Source organism: Anoplopoma fimbria, chromosome 13 (genome assembly GCF_027596085.1).
Source record: "Anoplopoma fimbria isolate UVic2021 breed Golden Eagle Sablefish chromosome 13, Afim_UVic_2022, whole genome shotgun sequence".
Lineage (NCBI taxonomy): Eukaryota > Metazoa > Chordata > Actinopteri > Perciformes > Anoplopomatidae > Anoplopoma > Anoplopoma fimbria.
The window spans coordinates 4,392,372-4,418,246 of record NC_072461.1 but is presented as its reverse complement, the minus strand read 5'-3'; the positions used below and the strand labels follow the sequence as shown (position 1 = coordinate 4,418,246).

The 25,875-nt window shown below is 40.7% G+C and overlaps 5 protein-coding genes across 9 annotated transcripts in view; 2 read left to right on the top strand and 3 right to left on the bottom strand.

Annotated features, from left to right (window-relative positions):
* Positions 1 to 8,798, top strand: part of LOC129100843 (ankyrin-1-like) — a 41,096-nt gene extending 32,298 nt beyond the window's left edge. Inside the window, exons 41-43 of the mRNA XM_054610362.1 lie at positions 2,046 to 2,129; positions 2,432 to 2,584; positions 4,798 to 8,798. Of these exons, the coding sequence (XP_054466337.1) occupies positions 2,046 to 2,129; positions 2,432 to 2,584; positions 4,798 to 4,851 (291 nt within the window). The 3' untranslated portion in view covers positions 4,852 to 8,798. The remainder of the gene's footprint in view (positions 1 to 2,045; positions 2,130 to 2,431; positions 2,585 to 4,797) is intronic.
* Positions 8,799 to 9,274: 476 nt separating this feature from the next.
* Positions 9,275 to 13,176, top strand: LOC129101212 (eukaryotic translation initiation factor 4E-binding protein 1-like). Of its 2 annotated transcripts, none has more exons than XM_054610904.1 (4): positions 9,275 to 9,424; positions 9,519 to 9,688; positions 11,230 to 11,418; positions 12,503 to 13,176. In XM_054610904.1, exons 2-4 carry the CDS (start codon positions 9,553 to 9,555, stop codon positions 12,532 to 12,534), a joined length of 357 nt encoding a protein of 118 aa, XP_054466879.1. In that variant the 5' UTR covers positions 9,275 to 9,424; positions 9,519 to 9,552; the 3' UTR covers positions 12,535 to 13,176. The 2 variants fall into 2 exon arrangements, with proteins under 2 accessions (XP_054466879.1, XP_054466880.1); XM_054610905.1 differs by having other exon boundaries at positions 9,282 to 9,367.
* Positions 13,177 to 15,643: 2,467 nt separating this feature from the next.
* On the bottom strand, positions 15,644 to 17,730 carry spaw (southpaw). The gene is made up of 3 exons (XM_054611631.1): positions 17,371 to 17,730; positions 16,161 to 16,972; positions 15,644 to 15,796 (listed from the first exon to the last, which is right to left on the bottom strand). Exons 1-3 carry the CDS (start codon positions 17,654 to 17,656, stop codon positions 15,644 to 15,646), a joined length of 1,251 nt encoding a protein of 416 aa, XP_054467606.1. The 5' UTR covers positions 17,657 to 17,730.
* A 400-nt stretch (positions 17,731 to 18,130) lies between these two features.
* dguok (deoxyguanosine kinase) lies at positions 18,131 to 21,421 on the bottom strand. Of its 4 annotated transcripts, none has more exons than XM_054610921.1 (8): positions 21,364 to 21,421; positions 20,626 to 20,809; positions 20,408 to 20,517; positions 19,751 to 19,950; positions 19,472 to 19,619; positions 19,116 to 19,231; positions 18,659 to 18,758; positions 18,131 to 18,476 (listed from the first exon to the last, which is right to left on the bottom strand). In XM_054610921.1, exons 2-8 carry the CDS (start codon positions 20,804 to 20,806, stop codon positions 18,450 to 18,452), a joined length of 882 nt encoding a protein of 293 aa, XP_054466896.1. In that variant the 5' UTR covers positions 20,807 to 20,809; positions 21,364 to 21,421; the 3' UTR covers positions 18,131 to 18,449. The 4 variants fall into 4 exon arrangements, with proteins under 4 accessions (XP_054466896.1, XP_054466894.1, XP_054466895.1 ...); XM_054610919.1 differs by lacking the exon at positions 21,364 to 21,421 and adding an exon at positions 20,974 to 21,296; XM_054610920.1 differs by lacking the exon at positions 21,364 to 21,421 and adding an exon at positions 20,909 to 21,295.
* Positions 21,422 to 21,495: 74 nt separating this feature from the next.
* tcn2 (transcobalamin II) lies at positions 21,496 to 25,795 on the bottom strand. Its single transcript, XM_054611381.1, has 10 exons — positions 25,714 to 25,795; positions 25,370 to 25,446; positions 24,720 to 24,909; positions 24,439 to 24,608; positions 23,762 to 23,914; positions 23,168 to 23,340; positions 22,880 to 23,054; positions 22,609 to 22,789; positions 22,385 to 22,503; positions 21,496 to 22,259 (listed from the first exon to the last, which is right to left on the bottom strand). The coding sequence occupies exons 2-10, from the start codon at positions 25,425 to 25,427 to the stop codon at positions 22,198 to 22,200; spliced, it is 1,281 nt and encodes a 426-aa protein (XP_054467356.1). The 5' UTR covers positions 25,428 to 25,446; positions 25,714 to 25,795; the 3' UTR covers positions 21,496 to 22,197.
* Positions 25,796 to 25,875: the final 80 nt, after the last annotated feature.

Below are 25,875 nucleotides of genomic sequence, written 5' to 3'. Positions count from 1 at the left end.
TGTGATGCAAAGCCAACTCATTTCTTTAAAAATTCAAAGAATCAGCTTTAGATTATTCATGATAGATCCTAGAAATATACAGCAAACATTCACACACACACACAACACACACACACACACACACACACACACACACACACACACACACACACACACACACACACACACACACAGTCTAGGGCCCAAGATGGGCACAAACAGTCCGGCCAGATATAGCAAGCATTCTCACTGTCCCGCTCATGTTACATGACTCCACCCCAATCATTTCTACGTGTTAACTTTCTGGCACACCACTGGATCCCACTGTAAAGGACAATCTCAGGTGTGAAACTGTAAGGGAGCAGAAATAGACAGTTGCTTTTTGGGCCTTTGTGGGTTGGCTTTTGTATGTGGTTCATACTGGTGAGAAAAGGGCCCTTTAGTTTGGCTCAGTCACACTTTAGCTTTTAGCATTTAGATGGAGTGTGTTGCAGTGCTGCATAATTGTGTTTGCATATAGATATTGTTTGCTTTAATGTTTTTTACTAGGCTGTGTGGATGTAAAAAATAGTTTATAGTTAAAATGATTGAAGGAAGTCAGGGGACAGTTTTCTTATTGGTCTTACCACAACGTACAGAGCCACACTGGAGAAGCCAGAGGTATTTAAAGCCCACAGGACACATGGTCGAAGAGAGAGAGAGAGAGAGAGAGAGAGGTGGGGTTAGAAGCCTCACAAGGTTGCTTTTCCTTGGAATTAATGTCATTGAGTAGGTACTCCTGACCTGAGGAATAGAGACCGAGGAAAGGGCCCACTGCCCTGGCTAAAGAAGGACTGACATGAACTGAAGGACAAAGAAACTGAACCAGTGAGAGAAGGCCGCAGGCTGCAGCTGTTGTTTTTTTCTGTCAGCTGAGAGAGGCGCTGCATTGGAAACAGGAGTCACTGAAGGCTGAGGGAGTGTATTGTCGTGTGGTGCTGTGTTGATTTGCTGGGAGGATGTGGGCCCTGGTGACAGAACTCCTCTTCAGCTTCGTGCTGCTAGCTTTCCTGGTCATCAGCTGTCAGAATGTCCTCCACATAGCCAGCGGCTCCGTGCGGTCCGTGCTCACCTACATACACGCTCAGCTGGATCGTGAGCTCGGTGAGGTCGAGGGAGTGGCTGATGAAGAGGAGAACGTCACCACCAGAGTGGTCCGTCGCAGGGTCATCCTCAAGGTACAGAGAGAAGGACAGAGGAAAGTCAAGCAGAAGTTTGAAGACAGGATTTACAGACAGGAAAACAACGATGACAGGAGAGAAATGGAGAAAATACTGTTTGGTTAAAGGGTGAAGGAAGCAGTGTGTTTGGAGTGATACAGGATAGATTTGTGTTGATATGGGTAAATTATTTGACAACTGATTTTGTTCAAATGATCATCAAATTGCTGTGCACATGTAAATTTATCTTCTGCTGATATGGATGTAAATAGATTGTATTGGGCTCAACAAGTTTGGACTCTAGTTCTATTAAAAAGCCTTATGGACTCTTCCTCCTGAATCTCAGACTCTGTCAATGCTAACGCAAGTGTTGACAAGTTTTATTCAGGTCCACACAGGCTGGACTGGCCCTTGTCCTCGCTTCTCCAGCTGTCTTTGAGTTTATAAATAGCTCTGTGGACACGCTGCAAATGACCAGGGGCTATAACAGCATTGTCATTACCCTCATCAACTGTAATTATAAATGTAGCTAAGAAACTCTGAGGATCCTAACTGTTGGATTCACAAATGCTTTCGCAAACCACATTCTAACCCCTCACCCCTCTGAAGTTCATCTGCTTCTCTGTCTTTCCAATAAGTGGAGGTGTTTATAATTAAACTGCATGTAATTACAGCGACAGCTATTTTAACATTAGGACCATCATTTACTCTTGAGCTTACTTAATTTTTGTAACTTTGGGTAATCATATCTTGTAGCCATAGCAGTACACTAAAATGTAAGCCCAGTACTTTCAAGAAGAAGGAAGTGAAGTTTATGGTTTCTTTGGAAAAAAAACTTGAAGTGTACAAATGCTTTTCTGTCCCCAGGGGGATGAGGTTGAAGATCTTCCTGGGGAGCATGTAAGCGAGGAACAGTTTACGGATGAACATGGAAACATCGTAACAAAAAAGGTCAGCCACTGAAAGATGTTTTTATACTGTATTCTTAAACTGGGGTCCAATAATTGTGACATACTATATAATACTCATTCAGCATCTCTCCACAGAATGATTAATACACTAATAATCATTATAAAGTTATTTACATATGACATTACCCTATTGATACACTAAATGTCCCCCCAAAAATATATATTTTTAATATTATTTCTTTTATATTTCACAAACTTTGTCTTTTCACTGCCCAATTCCCACTCTCTGCCTCCATCCATTACTCTCTCCCACCCTTCTTTGTTCATGTGTGTACGTGATAGATTGTGCGTAAGGTTGTGCGCAGAGGGAAGGGTTCAGGTGAGGAGGGTGTTCAGGAGGGGAGCCTGGAGGGTTCTCTGCAGGATGCCAACGAGCTGGAGATTGATGCTGAGCAGTTCATGAGCTACGCCATCCTGGGCCGGGACAGCAGCAAGGTGGGCTTCTGATCTGCAGACAGCTGACCATCTGATGAGGGCCTGTTTGATTAAAATTCTTGTAGCACCTAGTTTATAGTGAACACGGATCTCTGTGCTGCAGTTAGTTTGAAAGTGTCATCTCATTATGGTTTTCCCAGGCATATCCCGTCAGTCCTTGAGTAGTTTAACCTGCAGGAGCTTTAGTACGACAGGCTGAGAACACATTTGTGTCTGTGTCCTCATTATCTTAGAAGCAATAGACCTGTTTTATTGTGACGGTACTAAATCACGAGTGCAAAGTTCGGTTTGTTAATTGGTTGACTGCTAACCTTCTGTTACATTAATCTCCACCTGAATATAATTCTTCTGCATGCGGGAGGAACAAATAAGTCCACTTTGCTCTGGTGCTGTAATTGCTCACAGTTCACCAACTCATTCAGAGTCCCATCATTTTAGTCATCACTAAGCAGCACCTGCACTTGTCATTGTTTGTTTATTGCATAATAATGACTGAATGAATTGATTGTGGCTCCTTGTGTGTGGCTATATTTCCATTCTGTCCCCATCAGTTATCTCAATGGCTGACTCTTGTCTTTTCTGCCTTCATTAAAGTTGATAGTCCTTCAACTGTGACTGTGTGCTGTATCACTCAAACCTGCAAGACTCTGAATCAGAGCCGGGTCAAATATTATTTACAATCTTTTAGTTTGTTTTTTTACTTTTCCTGCAGGAAGTAGCAGAGGATTGGGGTTTAACACATTGAGACTTTAGAATATTAGGGTGTAATTTTGTGTATTGTCTTATGTGGTCTAATCCCATCCATCTGAATATCAAGAAATCAAAAATATATTTGCAAATATTATTTGACATAGGTCTACTCTGAATCCCAAAAACTGTCGATGCTTCTGATGCCCTCTTATCTTCAACTGTCTTTCCAACTGCCACCCATCTTTTCTGTCCTTGCTTTGACTGTTTATGCATTATTTCTTTCTCCCCCCCACCCCTCTTTCCTCCCACTTAATTTACTTGTTTCTCACATTTCATCTCATATCTTTTTGTTTTTCTGTCCTTTCTTTCCTTGTGGCACTATTTCCTTCCTCTGTTGATCCATTTCTGTTTCCCTTCTTCATCTTTTTCTTCCTGTCCCGTCTCCGTTATTTCACTCTCCCTTACTAATGTTCCCTCAACCTCTTGTTCGGCTCCTGTTTTTCCACATCTTCTCAATCCTCGCACCTCTTCTGCTGCCGACCCCTTCCCCCCTGATGTAGCCCGATACTGTGGATGTGAAGAAAGGTGCTCAAATAGTGAAATGTGCCAGTCTGCGGAGAGTTAAGCAGTGAGGCAGACTGAGTGCTGCGTCCCTGCAGGTACGGGACTGACCCACAGCGCTTCGTCTGACCTGTGGGCTAGACCATTTAATCCAGTCCCTCTGGATTAAATGCATCTGAATGTACCTTTAATTCAATACTAATGACATGTAATGTGATGCTGGCACAGCAACATAAAACATAAAACAAATGGTTAAAATTCAGTCATTTGCAACTTAATTAATTGGGTACAGAATAAACTTTTGCTTGTTTAAATTAAATCCTCCTTAGCGTGATAAAAAATGTTCTACAATATGTTAATTATGTACTTGCAAAAAATATATTAATATGCACAAAATATAATGCCATACAGACGGACACCACTAGTTTAATGCAAATAGATAAGGCCAATTTATTCCTTCATGCATGTTGTGACTAGCTGGAAAAAGGGTTGGCAGAGTGTTCAGTCAGCAAAACAACAAACTAAAAAGGTCTCGTAAAGTGACAGCTCTCAAGGTCAAAGCTGTAAGGCCAGTTGTCCTGGGAATTGCTATCTGGAGCCAGTGCAGTGTTTGTGTGGGTGTATGTGTGTGTGTGCATGTGTGACTTGCCCTTTCTAACGTAAAGGCCATGGCATTCCTGAGATTACTGATATTTCAAGCGACTCACTGCTGAATGCTAAACCACTTTTGCCAACCATTTTTGCTTAAATGCTTTTGCAGAACTAATGTACTGTTTTAGTGTTTGAGTGTTGCAAAGACTGATTAGAATAAGAGAGGAGATTCAGGTGATTCATGAGCTTAAATTGTAGGGAAAGATGGCATATAATCATATTTGCTTTGACTTACTGACACTTGCATGTCACCTGCTCTGTAGATTGCTGATGAGTTGTGGCATAATTAGCGTGTTTCCGTCTCTCCACAGAGTTCTCCACAGGATTCAACCCCTTCACCAAAACCATCCTACATGGACACATGACCAGCAGCAGCTGACAGGAGGAAGTACACATAGCAAGGCAGACGGACAGAAATGAACGGCAATGCCATGACAACCATAGTGGCTATGCCGGTTATCAGCACGCACCGGAAGAGAAGGATACGGATTTACTTGTAGTTTTTATTACCTTTTTTTTTTTTTAAAGAAACCGTGGGAAAAAAAAACATCTACTACTACGCTAGAAGCATGATTTCATATAAAACAAAAAAACACAAACAAACAAAAAAAACTAGCAACCAACACGTGCTTCCTGTTATCTGTATCAGCATGAGTGACTGCTGCCGCATGGCCTGTCTTTAACTACGAATAACTGAGGGAATATAAGGGTGGGGTCAAAGGGTGGGGAGGGATGGGGAGGACACACTGCTGTATGGGACAGGCATGCAATGTAAGGTAATGGCCCGTTTTCTAAACCAACGGGGAAAAGTCTGTCAAACTTGAGAAAAAGGGGGAAACTAAAATATTGAGAATTACATAATCTCTAGGCAACAGGTTACTCCCCCTCCTCCCTGCCACACTCTTCCAGCTATGAGCATCACAAACTAGTTTCAAACCTGTCCCAGTGCTCTCAAAGTCCAGTAAAGCTACAATTATCACCCAAGGATATCAGTGTTGTACATAATATCGTATGCACTAAAATGCTCTACGTGACTGTGTGTTACGTGTGTTGTTATGTTATGAGATCCCTATGCCATGCTATTGATGCTGCTGTTTCAGGTACATAACATATCCCCCCCCTTGTTTTTCTTATTTGGTTCGTTCGCTCTGAACCTGTATATTATTCTAAATATCTTGAGATCTTTGTGGGTAGAACATGCAATTGTTGTGTCGCTCTGCCTGTTTTTAAATGTCCGATTTTTGTTTGTCAGGTTGTGCGTTTCTTTGTGCTTTCCATGTGCTTTCAGCCTTTGCTTTTGCCATGTCAAGGTATAGAGGGAAGACATAAGTCATTTACTGTACTGTGGGTTTTTCGAGCTTTGGGAGGCGGGTTTCAGCAGTGAACCTGCCTCCCTGACCTTCCCTCAGAGTGGTTTGCCTTGTGGAGAGGGTGGCTGAGAGATACATGAAGAGTGGCACATTATCATGACAGATTACCTGACTCTACCATCCCACTCCTCCGCCTTTTCTTCTCCCCAGTGTGCCGTATATCCTTGTGAGGTTTCTGTTAATCAGATGTCTGTCTGAGCCCCAAAAAACAATACCCTCACCTTCAATCTTACCATTATCGCCCTACCTCCTACTTCTAACCCCCTCCTCACCCCTCCAGACAGCCTCTCAGAGTAGATGTAGCAGTCCTGTCCACCTCCAGCAGGGGGCGGGATCCAACCGTCAGCTCGTAGCACTATCCGTTTGACCTCATAGTACAAAATATGACACCATCCCACATAAGGTGCAGATAGACCGTCTCACCACCACCAAAAGATGTCACTTAATGAGAGTGCAGTAACTGAAATGTTGGTTATAATGTAGCACTGGTTTGACTGGGTAAAAGATGAAGAGTTAGCTGGAGAAAGGATAGTGTCCCGCTGAGGGTCGAGGATGTGTTGAGCTTTGATGTTTGTCTCCTTGGCAATTGTTTGGAGTGTAGCAAAGACAGTCAGTCACCAATCACTGTGATGAGAAACTGTAATACTGACCCGCAACTGTGAGCCTGACCCTTCCTGAAGCCTGTATGTTGTTTCACTCCTTTCTTAGTGTTCTGTCTTTATTTGTTATAATTTACTGTCCTAACCGTACTTCAGACGAAGCAATAATTGCTTACAAAAGGAAAGGATTGTTTGTGTGAATGTGTTTGAGTGTGTGTTTGTGAGAGCGATAGAGATGGAGAGAGGATTTTAGAATCATAGTTCATATTCTTCCTTAGCTTGGGCTTTCAATCTGTTAATAACAGGTTTAGGTTACTCCTCACTCCACTCAGAAATGATGTCAGTAAATAACTATCCCGCATTTCATCACTTTGCCCAGCAATATTTATTATCAAATTTTACACTAGGTTGGGGCAAATAGTGGTAGACCCTCATTTCAGCCATCCCATCTGCAAAGTGCCCAGTGTTTCTGTTACACATCACGGAATGTAGGTGCTTTAGTCTAGTTTTGAAACCTTAATGGAATTCATATGCATCTTGAAAGAAATCTCTTTGTGCATGTGCAGAGCTGCATTAATGCTGGGGTGGATGTAAAGGTGTGTGTGTGTGTGTGTGTGTGTGTGTGTGTGTGTGTGTGTGTGTGTGTGTGTGTGTGTGTGTGTGTGTGTGTGTGTGTGTGTGTGTGTGTGTGTGAGATTTTAATATCACATAGTCTGTCCTGGATATTGGGACATGTCATCTTTGTGATAATATCACAGGAAGTAATTGCAAATGGACAAAGAGCAGAGGCTCTCAGATTATAACTCTAATTCACATATTTTTTAAAGTTGATTTACCTCAATAAGCGTGCCATCTCACGTGATATAAATGATCTGCATGCATTTATTTCAAACATTATGTTAGACGTTGAATGCTTTATTAGGGAAAATATGTCAGTCACAACAACGCAATAATCACCCATCAATATGTGTTTGTTTTAGTATGGCTTCACAGCCAGAGATGATGAATGTAAAGTTCTGGTAAACAGTAAGTCTTGTTCTAAACTAGTCATCCGTGTTGACTCTGTGCTTTAGTAGATGATAGGGTGTTCACTCTGTTGTATCAACTAAGTATCTGCTGTTGATCATCAAGACTCATTACAAACATTAATAGAAATCTTGTAAGGGGAGACATTTAAAGAGAGAAGCCTCAAATGGGTTTTGGACATTTTAACAAACATCCCTTCATCAGATATTCTTTCTACTTTATTATATTTTTAATAAACAAACAAAGTTGGATGTCAAAAAAAGATTACACAGCAGTGTAATTGTGTATTACCCCTTATGTCATAGCATACGGTTTGCTCTCTAAGGGCTCATAATTATGGTATGCTTGGGTTGGTTTCTGAAGCAGGTGCCGCTTATAAATCCATTGCTGATGTTGGGGTTGGAGCGAGGGTGGAGTCTGATGAAAAGACAATAACAAGGAGCACTTTGAAGTTATATGGAATTATTGTGGGGAGGCTTAGTGGCTCCGACGGCTAGTCTTTCAAGATGACAAGCATTTTTCCTCAACACAACCCTAAACTATTTCCGCCCCCTTTACCAAATATTAGACTGAGCCGATTCTAAGGCTTCCACATGGTGACAGTCAAGCAGAGGAAGGAATGGTTACATCACAAAAATGAACAATGGAAAGCCCTGGACTGAGGGACCACTGAGATGATGCCATGCACCAAGTTCATGCAAAAATATTAACTGTTGCAAAAACTAGAGAACACATGTATATTCCTTTAGAATGGATTGAAGACATTATTAACGCAATAGCATATTACTCAATACTAAGGAATGCAACTGCGCACATGCACAGAAAATGTTTTTAACATAAAAGGCTATATATATATATATATATATATATATATATATATATATGAAATATATGAAAATATATATATATTTACTTAGAATGCTATGCACCCTTACTTGTCAAATGGGATTCTAGTTATGTTATGGATGTACTTTTAGCATCATAAAGCTGTAGCTACCAAGAGACTGTTGAGTTCTGGGTAATGCCTGCAACCTGGGGATAAAATAGGGGTCTTGTGGGTATTTTAACCTGTTTTATTTGCTTTTTTTTATTGTTATGGAGAGTCAAACATGAGTTTAAAATATAAATGTAAAAGCCTTTTAATCCAATCAAATCCGAGGACATCTATTGAAAATTTACTCTGTACACCAGCTCAACATTTACAAAAATTAATAAAGAAATGAAATGTCTTTGTGTATAGTGTGTATACTTTTGTGTGAGACACTTGCACGTGAATAACGTGCACCCAACTGCTGATGAGCATTCTATAGTTTTGAACAAATCAGGTTTTATAAACATGCTGAATTGCCCCTGGCCTCATCCTGTCCATACTGCTGTTATGAAAATGATTACATCTTATTAAACTTTCACCAAAGTACTGAATGTTTAACATAACGGTCCCTTTGAAACTCTGCAAACGCAAACATATCGATGGACAATGAGTGCACTAGTGGCTAGACCCTGTTTGTCTGTAAAAAAATAAATAAAAGATGAGGTAAGATTTTAATATGCATTGAATAAATTCAGTCCTGCAAGACCAGCAGCTATTGCTTGTGAATACCACAGGTTAAGGTTATAATTAAACTGATAGTAGTTCCTCTAGCAGGACAGAAGAGGTTAAATTGATTTTTGCATAATTTGTCTTCATGATCATAGTTTATATGACGACATGGATCTATTAACATATATTTAGAGTTGTACAGCCATTGCACTGGCATTATATGCCAGAAGGGGGCGCAATAAATCTGTTTTGTCCGGCTCAGTCGGGAGCATTACCCTGCAGCCTGTCTGTGTGTTGTTTTGTGTGCATGTCGAGGGTGAGTGGAAGCAGAGAAACGTGTGCTCAGGTGACTGCATGTTGTAATGTGAAGATACATTTCATCATTTGCACTTATGACAAATAGGTATTTATTTGTATTTATCCGAAAGTAGGCATTCTGTTGAGCCAAGCTGTGGTGCAGTGTAAGACTTTTTTTTGCCTGTTTCATACTATTTTAGTCAGCCAGTTTTAGGGTGATATAGTTTAGACAAGATGTCCACTGACTGCCAGAAGACCACTGCCAAGGCCATCCCGTCGACCAGGAGGGTGACCATCAACGACGCGGCGCACATGCCCCACGACTACTCCACTACTCCCGGAGGCACCCTGTTCAGCACGACCCCGGGTGGTGCGTACAGTTGTTATATATATATATAAACATATATATATATATTGACCTGTGTGGACCGAAGAGATAAGCCGTGACCCACCGTCACATGTGATTTATACTCTCCCACGAGGTCGGCTGCTGTCAGATGCCACTGTGCAGAAAAGCTGCTAGCTCTGCTTTAAGCTAGCTGCTAACGTTAGCTAGCAAGGGTTTAGTTGATAACAGACAAGAGGAAATACTGACACTGAGGCAATACCGTCATTGTGCTTCTAGTCACATACCATCACATATCGCTGCTTTCTCTTTACACGTGTTTACGGTGTTATTTGTGGGTTTTGTCAGCTGATCTTTGACCCTTAGCGACACCCGTCCGTCCTCATGGTCATACGTCACCGACAGAGGAAGCTGTGATTGGTGCTGTGCAGTCTGAGCCTGTGCTCCCATGTTTAGTCTGACGTTTTTAAACAGTTTTATCCGGTTTTATCCGTGATAAAACATAATGTTAACAGTAATACTTTGCCGTCTTTGGATTGGTTCTCATTGGTCATGTGGTGTCATTAGCTCCTCCCTCTCGGATTGTGTTTATGTTATGTAGGAATGCACATCTGATGTACAAACCCAATAAGACCCAACAAATGATCAATTAAAGCTTTATCGATTTTGGGATCGATACTGGCATTACTTTAAATATTCAATTCAATTCAGTTTATTTTGTATAGCCCAGAATCACAAATTACAAATTTGCCTCAGAGGGCTTTACAATCTGTGCACATGTTACATCCTCTGTCCTTCCCTCACATTCACAGGAAAAACTCCCCTAAAAACCCCTTTAACAGGGAGAAAAAAGGAAGAAACCTCTGGGAGAACGACAGAGGAGGGATCCTTCTCCCAGGATGGACAGAATGCAATAGATGTCATGTGTACAGAATGAGCAGCATAACAGAGATACAACACATTCAATGTATATGACATAAATGATTCATATAATAAGACTACTTATAATAACAGCAGCAATTATTACAGTAGAATTATAGCCATGAAAATAGGGATAGATATAAATATATCAACAAGGTTTGATTTATACACGTTGGTACAATATATGGGTGGATATTAAAAACATATGTCCCTTCTGTGCAAACACTCCAGTGTTTGATAGCCAAATTCCTTTATTATAGTGGTCAGATTATAGTATCTAGTACAAACTGGCAGTACCTACACTTCTCTTCAGTCAGAAGATCCTGATGTATAGGAATTACCGTTTATAGGTGGTTATACAGTTAGGTTTTTGGGAAATATAATTTGTAGGACCATTCAATTTAAGTAGCATTAACAATACATCAATATAGCTGTTGCAACAAACAACGATGGCATGGGCATATCAGCAGAGATATGGTGAAAAGTGTCAAGGTGAAATTTGGTGGACACGCTTGCATGAATATCATGGATGGATGGATGACAGAGCCACTAATGCATGTGCTATCAGAGTGCTCTGTCTGAACTGATTCAGTGCTCCATTTCTGATGGTCATCATTCTCCTTTTCTTCCTCTTCACACTAAAGGTACCAGGATCATCTACGACCGAAAGTTCCTGCTGGGGTGTCGCAGCTCTCCGGTGGCAAAGACTCCTCCGCACGGTCTGCCCAAAATTCCAGGGGTGACCAGTCCTCCCTCCAAAGACACCAATGAGAAGGCCCATAATGGAGAACCAATGAACAACAACATCACTGCACCTGACAGCAGCAACACTGGTACGTTCACACCTCAGACAGTGCATTTTCGAGGGAAGGATTCAGAGCTATATTCAAATGCATGTTCATGTAGCCATTGAAAACTACAGCACTGATGGATCCTCTACCTCAGTTATATCACGTGTATCACTAGCTCACACTGATGCTGTTTTGTCTGTCATAGATGATGGCTTGAGGTTTGAACACAAGATACAAGGATGTCATTTGAACCATTTCATTCCACTTTATCGTTCCTCCTGAGAATGGGTTCCTGTTGGCTGATTTCTGTTGAGTTTATTTTCAACCAGTCAGTAGCTTACTGTTTATCTTTCCAGTCAACATCATTTTCATTTGATATAGAAGCTGAGGTTGAAAGGAACTTTTTGGGTTTTATATATGTAGATTGTTAGAACTGTTATTTCCATAAGTCGGCTGGCAGCAACCTGAACGGCTGCATCAATCTCATCTACACTACAATTTTCTGTCGCCATTCTTAACTCCGCCTACCAAGCTCTGATTAGATCGGTTGCTTATCCAACGACCATCATTGAGCACAGCACCAGACCTAATTTAACCGCTGAAAATACTTTAAGAGATGGGCGGCGTTTCAGAGGTCTGGAATCCAGCTACGGCTTAACATGTTTCCTGACATGATTTCTTATTTATTTGTGTTATTTTGTTCTTGAATGGATTGACGATTCCTTACACAATAAGTTGCTGTGGGTCATAACTAAATATTCACTTTAAATGTATTCATATTTATTTGAGTTGTTTATCAATAACAGAAACCTATTTGATGACCTTTAAAGTTAGCTAACCATGTTAAAATAATAGCTTCTGATCCTTGACTAAATTGTCTAATTAAACATGCTTCATTGCTTCTTTGGGTATCAGTCACCCTGTGGTGCACTCTTGCTATGTTTACTGCCAAATATTATTTAACATGTTGTTTTTTTTACCAGCTAGTCATTAAGTCCTCCAGTCTCCCTGAAATAGTACTTATAATTACTTATTTTTAAATTTGATATGCAACTGTTAAAGACGTAATGTAATGTAGAAAAACATGTGTTTGCTTTATAAAATATGTCTTCTTTTTTTTGTCAAGGTGATGACTCACAGTTTGAAATGGACATCTAGTTGGTCCTGGAGCGAGTGTCGAGATGTCAGACTAACCAACACGATGCTGTGAAGAGAGGCTCAGGAACGCCTTCTTATTTCCTATCATCCATTCCATAAAGACCGAGGTTCGCCTTCCTTATCTCCAGTGTCTTAGTGTTTTGAAGTCTGTCTCTATCAATCTCAATTGCTTGCTATGAGCAGAACAAACCTGTAATGATTTTTATTCTGTCTGCCTCAAGGCCTAAAGCTGATTTATGTGTGACAAAGTGTGCCTTCCTGTAGTGGCTATAAGTTTAAATTCAACACTGAGAAGTAAACACCAACAAAGCCTCATCCTTAAGAACTGGGATACGTTAATGGAAATGAAGATCAATAGGTAAAAGGAATAAATGCAATTCGCTGAATTTATAACCATTCCAAAAGGGGTTTTCTCTTGATGTGCTTTTATTTCAACACACTTCCTGACACCTCTCTTCAGCCGTTGCCTTGACATGTTCAAGATACTGAATATTTTGTTTACCATGCTCTCAAAAAACAGTTCTTCACCTGAAGTGTCATAAAGAGAATGTAAAACATCATTTTGTTGATGAAATTTTTGAAACAGATTTTCACACGGTTTGTAAGGTGACAAAGCATTAAAGGCAAACGCCATCATAGCAAACACTATTTTTTTTGTCATGTATTTTATGTCTCGTTCTGTCAATGTCAGTGAATTTTATTATTGTGATAATATATTCATCGGCTCACTGGTTTGAATACACATACATACACATTTCTCTTAAAACTTTAAGAGCAAAAAGCCAGAAAAGCCGTTTGGTATTTTGCGTTATATTAAGAAAAGGAAATATTTAATGACCACAATAAGTTATAAACAGTTTCCTTATTAAAAGCAAGTGAATTGCGAATATACATTTTGAAATTATAAATCTTTATCATGGGGCTTCACAGACTTTAGCACTTCCTGTGTATCTCTGATTCAGCACAGGTCATATCAGAGGAATTCCTGAAGGAGCTCACTGGCAACTGATAACCAGAGTCAGTGGGGTGTATAAAGAGAGGTCAATATACAACTGTACATAGCTGGGAGACACCCAGTCCTTCCTAACAGCTGGATGGGGTCATGTCATCATGCAACATGTCCATTCCACTTCTGTTGCTTGCACCTTGTTGCTTCCCTAGGTCCAAGTTAGGTTCATTCTGAAGTGGCTTGCTTCTAATAAAATAATAATTGTCCCAGGACAACTGAGACATTATTGCACCATTCTAAACCATTCAGTATTACAATGCTGCTGTGCAGAGTTAGTGTGTTGTTCAAGTACCTGTACCTGTGCAAGTAAAGTGGAATTGGACAATTAACTATCAGATGTGAGTCACGACAGAGATACTTGTTCATGGGTGTGCAGATTGCTCACATGGTAGAGCGGGCGCCACATCCTGACTGCAGCGGCCCTTTGCTTTCTCTCCCCTTTCCAGTCTATCACTACCCTCTCATTAAGGAAAAATTGCCCGAAAAATCATCTTTAAAAAGAAGTACATGTTTATTGTTCTGTTCACTCCTGACTTACAATTCTGAGGTCTTAAAGTTTTTGGCAGGGCCCATTACATCAGTTTTATGTCGTTTTTTTCCCCGGTAAAGTAAGAGTTCAATTGCCTGATCCGACAGTGTGTTTTGTTCAGAAAGGTTTGTTCAGGATGGAGTGGATGTGTGACACATTATTTGGAGGTTACTGCATAATTCGTAAGTATGAACAATAGAGTGGATACACTAGAGTTGTTGAAGTGAGCATAAATGAGCACATAAAACCGTTTGTGATGGTGTAAGCCTGTCGCTGTCTGGCATCATGCCTGGCCAGACCATTGTAGTTGACATTAGGTGAATTTAACTGAAGGTTGTGAGAGAACAGGTCTTGTCTGGTCGTATTTGGGTGGAAGTGTGGATTGAACAGTTTCAGCTGATCAGTTCCAGTCCACCCTGTCCTTCCTCCACAGTAGCTTCACCATCCAGACGTGGACTCTCTCTGTTCCCTCATTGCTCTCTGTTGTTTGGGGTCTAACATCTCCCCTCGTCACCTCTGCTTCCTGGCACCCCCCGACCCCTCCCCAAAATAAACAAGTGCTACTGCTTTGCTCTCCCCCATCTGTCAGTTTACTTCTATGTTGTTAAAACTCAGCCTGCCTGTTTGAGGCAGGCTGAGACAATCAACAAAAGAAGCCTGGCCAGAAAGGACACTAATGACCTCTGATGATGTGTGTGCTGTAATAGCCCCAAAGATGTGGATTGGAGGTGAAGAAGGCAAATACACTAAAATGTATGCTGGTCACAAGTCAGAGAGCACAAGTGGGATTAAGATGTGGATGAGTATCTGTGGTTGAGCCTCTGAGAAGAGCTTTTTGTATGTGTATTACATTTGATATAATAGCTGCTTCTGCTGAGAGATTCATTAGAAATTCCTACAAATGAAATCCAGATAAAAACTGACTTAAAGTCTACTGTCCTGTATATTTTTTTAAATATTGCAAATTGTGAAGTTATGCATGGAAGCAATAATGGCCTCAAGATTTAAATTTCATAAGAAACTGAATACTTTATCGTATATCAATAACACTGATATATTTTACTTTGAAAACCATCCCACTTTATGTGCAAGTTCCCCTCTTTAAAAAAGTTCTGTGGTCAATTTAAGCTAAGCAGTGCAATTTGAAAGCTTTCAAAGAGTTTATATATTTTTAGGGTTCATAAATTCAAATATAAAATGGGTACCCAATATTCAAAAACTATATTCAAACTTCTCAAATGCAATAGTGGAGCATCCAAAAAAAACATAGAACATCACAATCATGTAAAAATAAAATGTTTTAATATATGCTTTCATATTTTATGTACAAAATATACAATATAATGTATAAATAGATACAACATATAACATTTGCACAACATGGCTTTCATACTAAAGATATAGACTATTGTGTGGATGAAATATATTGTCATTCAAACTTAACAGACATATCCTGTCATTTGTTGTAAGACAAAACAAAACAGTAGAAAAGCAGTTGATTTAAGGTTCAAAACTATGCTTTGTCAGCAGTTGAACTTATGGCTGCAGTAAAACCAGTGATGTTCTGGCCTTCACTGACATCCACACTCTTCAACAATCATGTCTTCATGATGCCGCAGGGCCAAATCATCGTTCTCGTAGTACAGCATGGAGAGAGGGCTGAGGCGCGTTGGCACACAGGACGGGCAGGACACTCTTTCTGGATGGTGATGTTGCAAGAGGCTCTGAAAAATACAAGGAGTTCACATGAATAAGAAGAAGAGTAGGAAGAAATTACATAATAAATCCCCTGGGGATTTTGGATTCTTTTCACAGGAACCTTAGACATGCACTTGGAGAGATGTTTGAGTGATAGAGCTGTTGGGGGTTCAATGCCTTGCTCAAGGGCAACTCCACAGCGGCCAGGAGGTTAACTAGCACCTGTCAAACTACTACTCCACAGCCCTTGCTCGACTGAAACTGGCCGTTTCCAAACCCCCACAGAGTGATCTACTGTCACCGTGATGACAGTAAACCAGTTAGAAAAGTAATATTATTTAAGATCCTAAAGAGTAGAATGGTAAAGTAAAAATCGAGGTGACATCTCACCTGCATGTATGCGTGATTTGTAGGGTTGAAGGACTCATCCAGTGGTGTAGGACACTCTCCCTCACAACGAAATGCATTGTAGCGCTTAGGGTGCACAATCCACTCGTCCCAGCCGATGTGGTCAAAGTCCACCCACATGTCTATCTTCCGACACAGAGGCTTCTGGGCCGGCTCTGCTGCTGCAGGAGAAGGTGAAGCTCCTACAGCCACCCTCAACCTCTCCATTCTGTTCCTTTTGTGGCGACGACTTTGACTGTCACTGCTGGATCTGTCCATCGTCACATACTTGGAGTTCTCCACAGTGTGAATAAGACTGTACGCTGTTTGGCCTTCCTGGGGCAGGTGATGTTTGGAGAAGATCACCATCATGACCCTGTTCTTGGTTGGATGGTCTGTTTTTCTTTGCCTCATTCCCAAATTCTTGAAGAGGGACTGGTTAGTGATCTCACCTCCATCCCCAGCACCGCTCCCAAGGTCCAGCTCAGGTTCTCCTGAGGCCTCTTGGCTGGACACTCCTTCTGCCTGGTACAGCCAGTATTTTAACAGAGCAGTCACATTAAAAACCTTCCAACCTTCCTTTGTGCTGCTGGCTGATGTGCCAAAACTTCCCAAGAAAAGTTGCTCATCCTGGCATGATGTGCTGTCCAGGTCACAATTCTGCTTCCTGGAGTGGTATAAATCCACTGTGGCACGCTTAGAGCCAGAGAAAGCAGGTAGTCTGATCCGAAGTTCTGCCTGCTGGACAAGCTCTCTAGTAGAGATGGATGACATGTCAAACGTGACTGTCCACCTTTCACCCACTTGATGGCAACCTAAAAATGAGACAAAACATGTAAACGAGAACTCAAAGGCACATGCAGCAGTCTAGAGGTTTCTGGGCAAACCAGACCCCTGGACAAATGTCAAAACACTGGAGTGGGAGGGTGAACAGAACAGGATGTGTATTGAACCCCCCTGTGCAAGGACGTCTGAGGGCTAATATACACACCCTCTCACATAAAACAGAGAAAGCCTTTAAAGTCAAATAAGCATTTTGACACTTGCTGGGTTGTAAAAAGGGAGGGTCAGATAACAAAGATAATGCACTAACCAAAGAGCTGCTGGAGAATAGAGTACACCGAGGAGAAACTAACAGTATATGAAGTGCTCTAAACCCAGTGATGCTGATAATCATTTGGAAAAAAACATGAAAATTAAACTGCTTACTCACCTTTGGCCATAAGACTTAGGACGGTGTCAGAACTGTGAGATGACGAGTTGTCACCTTGCATTGTAGCGGCGTTGACAGCTAATGATGGGGAGAAATCGGCAGTCCTGAAGGAGCGATACAGCTGCATCATGTATAGAGGATATCTGCTGCGATGATTATATGACAGATTTCTGAATGCTAAACTGGTCTTGAAGTCTTTGAGATATCTTTGCCCCTGTGTGGAGAAAACCTCTCCAAAAGAACAGATGAGGAATGTGCAGAAAACTGTCAGGACTCTGGCTTCCATTTTAACTGAAACCCACAAAATGTTCTCCAAAAACAATGAGAGAGAGGCAAAGGAATCCTTCTTTCCTCCAGCTGGTCTCGGGCTGAAATGATGCTATGTGCAGACAGAGCTCCAGACAGGCCCCTTTATAGTGGACAGCTGCCCTTTGATGACCCCTGACCACTCCAGGCATTTGAACAACCCCTCTGATCATCAGAGCACACCGGAGGGGGAGACAAAGAAAACATTTAGCCAAGGTCATTGTCCTGTCAAGCTGCCTGGCCTTTTATTTTCACTGAGGAGCTTAATCCTTTTGAAGTGTAAAAATCCATTAACAAATAACCCTTTAAATGCTGTACAGCCATTAGCGCCTTTATGTTTAGTAACAATGTCAAAAGTAATGTACAATTTCACACATACAGAAACTAGGAATAAAAGATGAAATTTAAGAAAATCATTCATAACAAAATGGACATTACATCGGAACAATAGGAATAGTTTTTTATTTGTTACCAGACAATTATTACAATATTTGTCTTTTTTGCTTTTTCATTGTCAGGAATGTAAAACAGTAACCGACACAAAAACTGCATGACGCTCAGTAAACTGTTTCCAAATGTTCCTAGATGTGACAACACAGACTAAGTTTTGACTTCAAGTGGAATAAACAGAACAGTATAACAACTAACTATAAATTAACACGCAAACAATAAAAACCTGAAAAATATTGTAACAATCTAACAGTTTCTTTAGAGGTAGGTCTGACTGGTCTCATCTGTTTCCTACTGCTGATAGTAGCTGACGTCTTGTCTTCTCATAAAGCATTGAAGAAGTTCCTCATCTGTGTAAGAGAAGATACTTTAGGATCAAGATGGATCAGACACACGTTACATATCAAACGTCAGATCAGAAAACGGAAATGATTCTCCTCGGATCAAAGACTGTGAGGATGAGAAATATGATCTCAAAGGATGAGGCCCTTGTGTGGTTAAACTTTTATGTCAGTGCAATAAATAAACATACCTTTGTTATAAATTCCTCCTGCACCTCTGGCTCACTCTGAAACTCCACACTGGCATCCAGTTGCAAAACAGGTATCTGTTTCAACTTCTCAAAATGTAATCTGAAAAGAGAGAGTTGAGCTGTGTCACATCGACCACGTCAGACCACACACTGCTGACCGTCATCTGTTCACAGCGGAGCAACAAACAGCTGTGAGGAAAAGGCTTTTAAAATGGTAATTGTCAAACAGGAATCTGTAGAGCATCCTGTAATACAGTGGCTGTACCACCACTGGTGTTTCAGACTGTGCACATCAGCAGCCAATTGATACAAAATGAACTCTAAATGGTCTTTAATCTTCATTATTGCTGAGAAGAGAGTGACTTTACACTTTAAAAGACCATGTGATTTTCTTTACAATTCAGTGGTCACTGAAAATATTCAAAACATAACAGATATTCCCCTCATTAACACTCACTCAGTGCTTTTCTCAACAAGCCACTTCTCATGTTGAACATGCAGCTTATCCAGATAGTCCAGTTTCACTCCTTTCTCCTCTGCCCTTCCCCGGCGCTCCAGACGCTCCATACACTTCTGAGAAACAACAAAAGGGCAATGGGTTTGTGTCTTTTTCAAGATGAAATAGCTCAAATGTCAATCATGTAATTCTATAAGATCCTCACAGTAATAGAAATACAAACATCAGTAGAAATAATACAATACAAACAACTACCACAATATAAAAAAAGGCTGTGCTGCAAACATCTGTTTCCTTACAAATTGTTAGATTTATTGTATGTTTTGAAGCTAACATTGAATCCCTTATGTTCATACCTTTGGTGGAGCTCTGAGGTAGATAATGCCCTCCAGCTCCACCTGGTGTCCAAACTGTTCCACCATGAGGGAGTGCCAGTCCTGGTAGACTGCCCACTCTGTAGAGTTGATACAACCCAGCTCAAACATGTTCAGGGCAAAGATGTATCTGACAGGACACAGGGTCAAGTTGGATTTAGGCAAACAGAATAAAGGAGAAATCGTTGGCTGAAAAACCTAAGTAGTGCATAAAGTACATGTAGCCATTGTATCCTCTCGGTCCTATCCTGACTCCCCCACCTGTCGCTGTAGATGGAGCGCTCATACACCTGGACAGGTGTTCCCTCTGAGCTGAACAGACGAGCCGGAGGAGGCTGCAGCTGCGTTCTCAGACGGCTCATGCAGGAAAACGTCTGAAATGTGTAGGACCAGCGCTGAGGGTCCTGGTACATCATCTGCAGCAGGTTGCTGACTGTCGCCTGCGGGGACGCGGCTGTCCCCTGTCAAAGACACGAGAGGAGACAGTCAGCTTGGCTTCCCTTGATGTTTGATGTTAAGGCCAGTAGATGAGCACACACACACGCACACACACACACAGGAATGCCACAGGATGAAAAGTTTATGCTATAATCATAATCACACTCTGACCACCAATAGAGGGAGGAAAAGAAAGACAAGTCATGGGTACATCAAATACAATCTAGCCTACACAAAACACACACACACACACACCTCTTTGTCCATTTGCAATTACTTCCTGTGATATTATCACAAAGATGACATGTCCCAATATCCAGGACAGACTATGTGATATTAAAATCTCACACTCTCTCACTCACACTCACACACACACACACACACACACACACACACACACACACACACACACACACACACACACACACACACACACACACACACACACACACACACACACACACACACACACACACACACCTTCAAGGTCCCACTCTTAATGTTCTGCCACGTGCTGACAGGTTCTGCCACCACCTCCCAGTCTGGACAAGCTGACTGCAGGAGTCTTGCAAAGGTCGACTTTCCGACAGCTGATATGTGAGAGGACGTAACACAGGAGATCACATGTTACCTTACTATTTATTGGGACACAAGGGTCATCTTATTTAGAGATAGTGAAACTGTTTTTGTTTTTTTACCAATGTTGCCCTCGATAGAAACCCTCTTCACTCGAGTTGCTCCATTCTCACTTGAACTCGAGAGGCACCTTGAACAAGAAACACTGCTTTTCCTTGCCTTCTTAGCCATGCTCATGCTACTGAGGTTACTAGTCTGTGTTATGGCTGTGCTTCCAACTCGCAGGAGGCTCTCAGGTGTCATCCACTGTGGAGGAGGCACATTATACCCAAATCTCACGACCTGTGTCAAACTTGTTTTTAACTTTAACCGATAGATGGCAGACATTATGACAGGCATACGTACATGTGGTGCTTATAAAGAGTCTATGGTGCTGACTATGTAAGTGAATAGGTAAGACTTTACATTACCGCCGTGTGAAGCCTCGTTAGCTCCGCCCCTCCCTCACCTATGCTAACATGTTTCGTTTGTGATTATCGATTATCGGCTTAATGTGCCACCAATTGTACCTTTTATAATCGCCGATATATTGGCGAAATAGGTCTTGTGGTGCTCGCACTATCATTTGGCACATTTGTTGGTGCGGAGTGAAATTATTACGTTTATTTGGTAAGAAAGTGTGTCCAAATGCTACAAACAGAAACAACAAGTATTACTTCCGGTGTTGATTTCTGTACTTCCGCAAGAAAAGCTATTTTGACAAACCATGTAGTGGCAAACTACAAACTCATACTTGCTTGGGGTTTTTTCTACGTTTAGCGTACAGATAAAAAAAAAAGTGTAAATAAAATGGTAAATACTTGTATTACGATGTTTCTTGTAACCCGGAAGTACTTGTGCTGAACCCTCACACTCTCCCATGTGGATGACGTCAGTTGCGTCATTTCTGTTTATGCAGAAAATGAGTTCATTTCACCACCAAATATATGACTTTGAAGACATCTGTGTTTTATTTCCAAGATTTGATTTTGCACATTTACCACTCAATCAAAAAACTTTACAAACTGTACCCAACTATTTATAGTCAGCTATAAGAAATAACTAATTTCAACAGAAAACAAATGATATAGTTCTTTATGTGTGGATCTCAATTGGAGCCAGTTTGTCTTACATTACTGTAAGTGTGACGTTGTCAGTTAACGGTCACTACCGATAGTAAAGGTGCTTCACATACATGCAGAAAAAAAATCTAACTACACCCAAATTGCATAGTTTTGAATTTAATCAATTGTCACTTGCTTATAATTCATATTTTGTGTGTAACAAAAAACAAACCTACATAACCTCCTCATTTAAAAAGCCATTACATTTTGTTATTTGTTTAAAAAAGAACAATCTAGCTAACATTTCATCTCATTTGACAATTCATTAAGAAAAAAGCTTTACAATTTACATACTAGAGTCAGAATATTCACAGCAAAGTGTGTTCAATTAGTTCTAAACTACACTTTTATTTAAGTTTCAAACCCACTTGAAATGCAAAACTCCTGTGAAATAAACTTGACCATTTATTCACAGATAATGGCATCAGACAAATTAAGAATAATCACTGGTTTAAACAACAAATAGTAGAAAAGAGTCCAGAATTAACTGCTTTGATCTTCATTCATCACTGTTGCATCAGCAGTGACTAGCTAGTAGCTTGTGTTTTTGATGGTTATCTCTTGAGCAGCCTCAATCTTGAAATCATTGACACCTGGGGGAGAAAAAAAAATGTTTTTGTGAAGTGAAATTAAAGCAGTCGATAAAAGTAATGCAGTGAATGCTGTAATGGTGAGTCACAAGGTAGTGTGTGTGTGAGTGTGTGCGCCGTGTCCTCACCCTGATTGAGTGCAGTGCCATCAGAGGAGAGGTGCCAGTATCTGCGGTCGCTCTGTCTGGCCTGCTCTCTGTTCACCGCACTTAAGAAGGGTCCCCACAGGCTGGACTCCTTCTCAAACCTGCCAAACAGCATCAAGTATTAATAATCGTAGGCAATCACAACGGACTTAAAAAAAAGCTTTAAAAAACTTTAAATATGCAAAGATACATTATATGAAACTCACGTGAAGCCAACATTTTTGCCGTTGAGAAGTTCAAGGGTCTCCAACAGAGAGCTCCCCTTTGGCACATCCACAGAGTAAACAGCAGCCGCCCCGCTGGACGCCACCACCTCCACCATCACCGTCACCTTGGACACGCTTGGTAAATCCACCACAGGATCTATGGGCTCCAGCACCAGAGTGTCTGTAAGACCACCATGACATAAACCGTGACCATAAAGACACAACCTGAAATCACATTAACCACAGGGAGAAGACATAATGCTGCACAAACCATCCTCATTGAGGCACTCCTTGCTTTTAACCGTCAGGTAGGATGTCTGCTGGAGAGCTGGCAAGATCTGAGATATGGCCATGGGGTTGTGGTATGTGTTGCTTCTGGCATCTGTCCTCATGGCCTCCATTGAGGCAGCACACTCTGCAACTCGGGTTCCCATCGCCATTAAGGCCTTGACACAACAAATGAGTGAAAGTTAAAGCTGCAAAGATTTTGCTCTGTAATTTCTCATGCAGTGAAAGAGACAAAGGAGGATGAACACAACATAAGGATAAAGATTCTTACTTGCACTGCGAGCCCTGTGCTGAACTCATTGCCAATATGACCGTCAGTCCTACGAGAGGCCAAGAGCTTCTGCTTGATCTTGCTGAGGGCTGTGTCGAGCTCAGCAGCTTTTTGCACATGAGAACCAGTGTCCTTCACACACTGGAGAGCCATTCCAGCCATGGCATTGGTATCTAGGGCCAGAGAGTAGGATAACATATGTGTATTTGAGAGATATGGTGAGAAATTAACGTGAAGCACAAGTAAAACAAAACAAGAATCTAGGTTGTTACCAACCATGTTTGCTGGATTCCTCTCACATGAAAACATTCTGGTGGTGTTAACAGAACTGAGGCCAGGGCAACAACTCTTTTCCCACCATGAACCTTCATTCTCTCAATTTTTTGTGAGGTGACCCACTAGAAAAATGAATATTGGGTAACTTTTTGGAATTTACCTGTTCAATAATAACTTGTTTTATCTTTAATACTATCTCACTCCACCATCTATTGACACATTTTATCATGAGAATTGGGATGAATTCCTGCCTGCACATCATCTATTTAATATTTATTTTAACAGCTAAAATAAAACATATAGGCAGGTTACACTCACCAATACTCTCAGAGTCTCCATGTTTGAAGTGTTCATGTTCTACTGCCTTGATGAGCTTGTTGCTGACATGGTTGTGGACCCTGATGCCGCTAGCACAGAGAGCAAGCACACCCAGAGAGTACTGGTAATAGTTGGTCAAAGGGCGTTGGCTGACTGCACAAAGGAGAGGAGAAACAAAAAAAACAACAAATTATATAAAAAAATACGACTTCACAGTAAGAATTTAAAAAATGTACCAGAACTGAAAAGATACTTTATTTTCTCCCTAAATCAGTTTGGATGAAATTATCGATTGTTGCTCAATTGACTAATCCAATTAAAACTGATATTAAAACTGGAACAGCAGAATTCTTAGACAAAGTAAGAGACATCACATCTATGAAGCTAAATTGGAGTAATTATGAAAATAAGATGAATTGATATTGTTTGCCAATAACCACAAATACATAACTTATAGATCATGAAAAGTTTAATTGTTTAATTTTATTGAACTAACTCAGCCCACTTACTCCAAACATGATTTTCTGTTCATTTAGGTTTTACACTTTTACAAACACTTTCCTGGATCTCTTTTCAGAAGAGAAAACCACACTAAATAAACATTGAACTCATTTGTTGGCACAACGTCAAACAGGATGACAAACCTTTGGTCTGCAAAAGGTCGAAGGAAAACTTACATGCAATATGCTCTTTTTCGTCTTCCATCTGCTTCTTCAGGTGAGTCAGCAGTGTCTCACTCTTCTCATTAACTGTGAAGGTGACTGTGCTGAGGTCATAGCAGGAGGACTTCAAAGCCAGAGCATACAGCGCTAAGAGGCCGACAACGGACTGGCTGCTAGAGAGAGAACTGAGAAAGACACAGGACACTCAGGTTCAGGTGGGAACATAAAGAAAAAAAGGTTTGTGGACATACAGATTTAAAATAGCATTACATTTGTTATGTCAAACCGTGCAATACCTTTGAATGTCATTGTGCAAATCATTTTTCAGTCTATTCAGGTGTTCGCTCTCCTTGGCGAGGTTGTGGTAATTGGAAAGCCGTAATGCCAAGTGGACACTGGGATTGGGGAGTCCTTCCTGTGTCTCCAGAGAGCGAAGGAGATTCTTATTGAGTGACAGGTGCAACTCACTGTTGGTTCCTTCCGTATCTGGATTAGAATATAAAAAGAAAAACTATACTCAACATGTATTCAGTAACTCCCTTGCTGACATGACATGAACTTTTGGAGCATTGCAAAATCAGAACTACAGCATCAGCAGTTGCAAGAGGAAGCAAAGACTGTGAAAACAATAATAATAATTTAAAGAAGATCCAATGCTCTGTTTAGGTTACAAATATCTGTGATATATTACAAGACCAAAAGATGCCAACATTTTCTGTAATTTGACAATCACACATTTTTTTTTAATCAAAGAGCAAGCAAGATGAAGTCCATCTAAAGACATGAAGTAGACAATTGCAAAATCAGCTGTATGTCTAGTCCAGTGAGTCAGTGTGTTTGTAAACTCCGTTATTTCCAGTGTCCAAAAAGATGAGAGAAGTCAGTACTTTTAATGATTGGTTATATTGAATATATATATATATATATATATAAAAAAAATACTTACCACATGGTTTACCTGAGGCAAAAGCCAGTAGGCTTGCGATTAGGACCAAAGACAGCATTCTGGACAATCTATTTGATCTATTTGATAGTGGAAATAAATCAATATACTCGCCTCAAAGGTTAAAGTTACAACACATACTGTAAAATTAAGATATCAAGAAACTTCTTACAAGTAGAGTTTTCTCTTATTTGAGAAAGGAACGTACAGAGATGTCAACAATATCTTAAAATAGTTGCACATAAGTCTATTTAACGATGCTGGGTAAATATTAGATCGTATCGATAATTGTATCAGTCATTAGCTTGTAAGCATTTAACATACTACGGTAAACAGCATTGTCTTACCTCCTCAGTGAGTAACTCCGGTGTGAAGAGCTGTGTAGGTAACAAGACCACAGACAACAGCTTCTAGCGTTTCACTGTCACATGACTCGTCATTTGCGATGACCAAGCGATGAGAAAAGCAAGAGCTGGGCCATAAACAGTAGATGGGGCAACTCTCTTGTC

Coding starts and splice junctions, on each gene's coding strand:
- LOC129101212 (XM_054610904.1), top strand. CDS start 9,553: ATGTCCACTGACTGCCAGAAGACCACTGCCAAGGCCATCCCGTCGACC. Junction 9,689..11,229: donor GTTCAGCACGACCCCGGGTG/GTGCGTACAGTT, acceptor TTCACACTAAAG/GTACCAGGATCATCTACGAC. Junction 11,419..12,502: donor ACCTGACAGCAGCAACACTG/GTACGTTCACAC, acceptor TTTTTTGTCAAG/GTGATGACTCACAGTTTGAA.
- spaw (XM_054611631.1), bottom strand. CDS start 17,656: ATGGAAGCCAGAGTCCTGACAGTTTTCTGCACATTCCTCATCTGTTCT. Junction 16,973..17,370: donor CCTAAGTCTTATGGCCAAAG/GTGAGTAAGCAG, acceptor TCTCATTTTTAG/GTTGCCATCAAGTGGGTGAA. Junction 15,797..16,160: donor CAAATCACGCATACATGCAG/GTGAGATGTCAC, acceptor TGTATTTTTCAG/AGCCTCTTGCAACATCACCA.
- dguok (XM_054610918.1), bottom strand. CDS start 20,902: ATGCCTGTCATAATGTCTGCCATCTATCGGTTAAAGTTAAAAACAAGT. Junction 19,232..19,471: donor ACCTCAGAGCTCCACCAAAG/GTATGAACATAA, acceptor GTTGTTTCTCAG/AAGTGTATGGAGCGTCTGGA. Junction 18,759..19,115: donor CTTGTTGAGAAAAGCACTGA/GTGAGTGTTAAT, acceptor CTCTCTTTTCAG/ATTACATTTTGAGAAGTTGA.
- tcn2 (XM_054611381.1), bottom strand. CDS start 25,427: ATGCTGTCTTTGGTCCTAATCGCAAGCCTACTGGCTTTTGCCTCAGGT. Junction 23,915..24,438: donor CGAAAAAGAGCATATTGCAT/GTAAGTTTTCCT, acceptor TCCTTTGTGCAG/TCAGCCAACGCCCTTTGACC. Junction 22,260..22,384: donor TGGCACTGCACTCAATCAGG/GTGAGGACACGG, acceptor TTTCTCCCCCAG/GTGTCAATGATTTCAAGATT.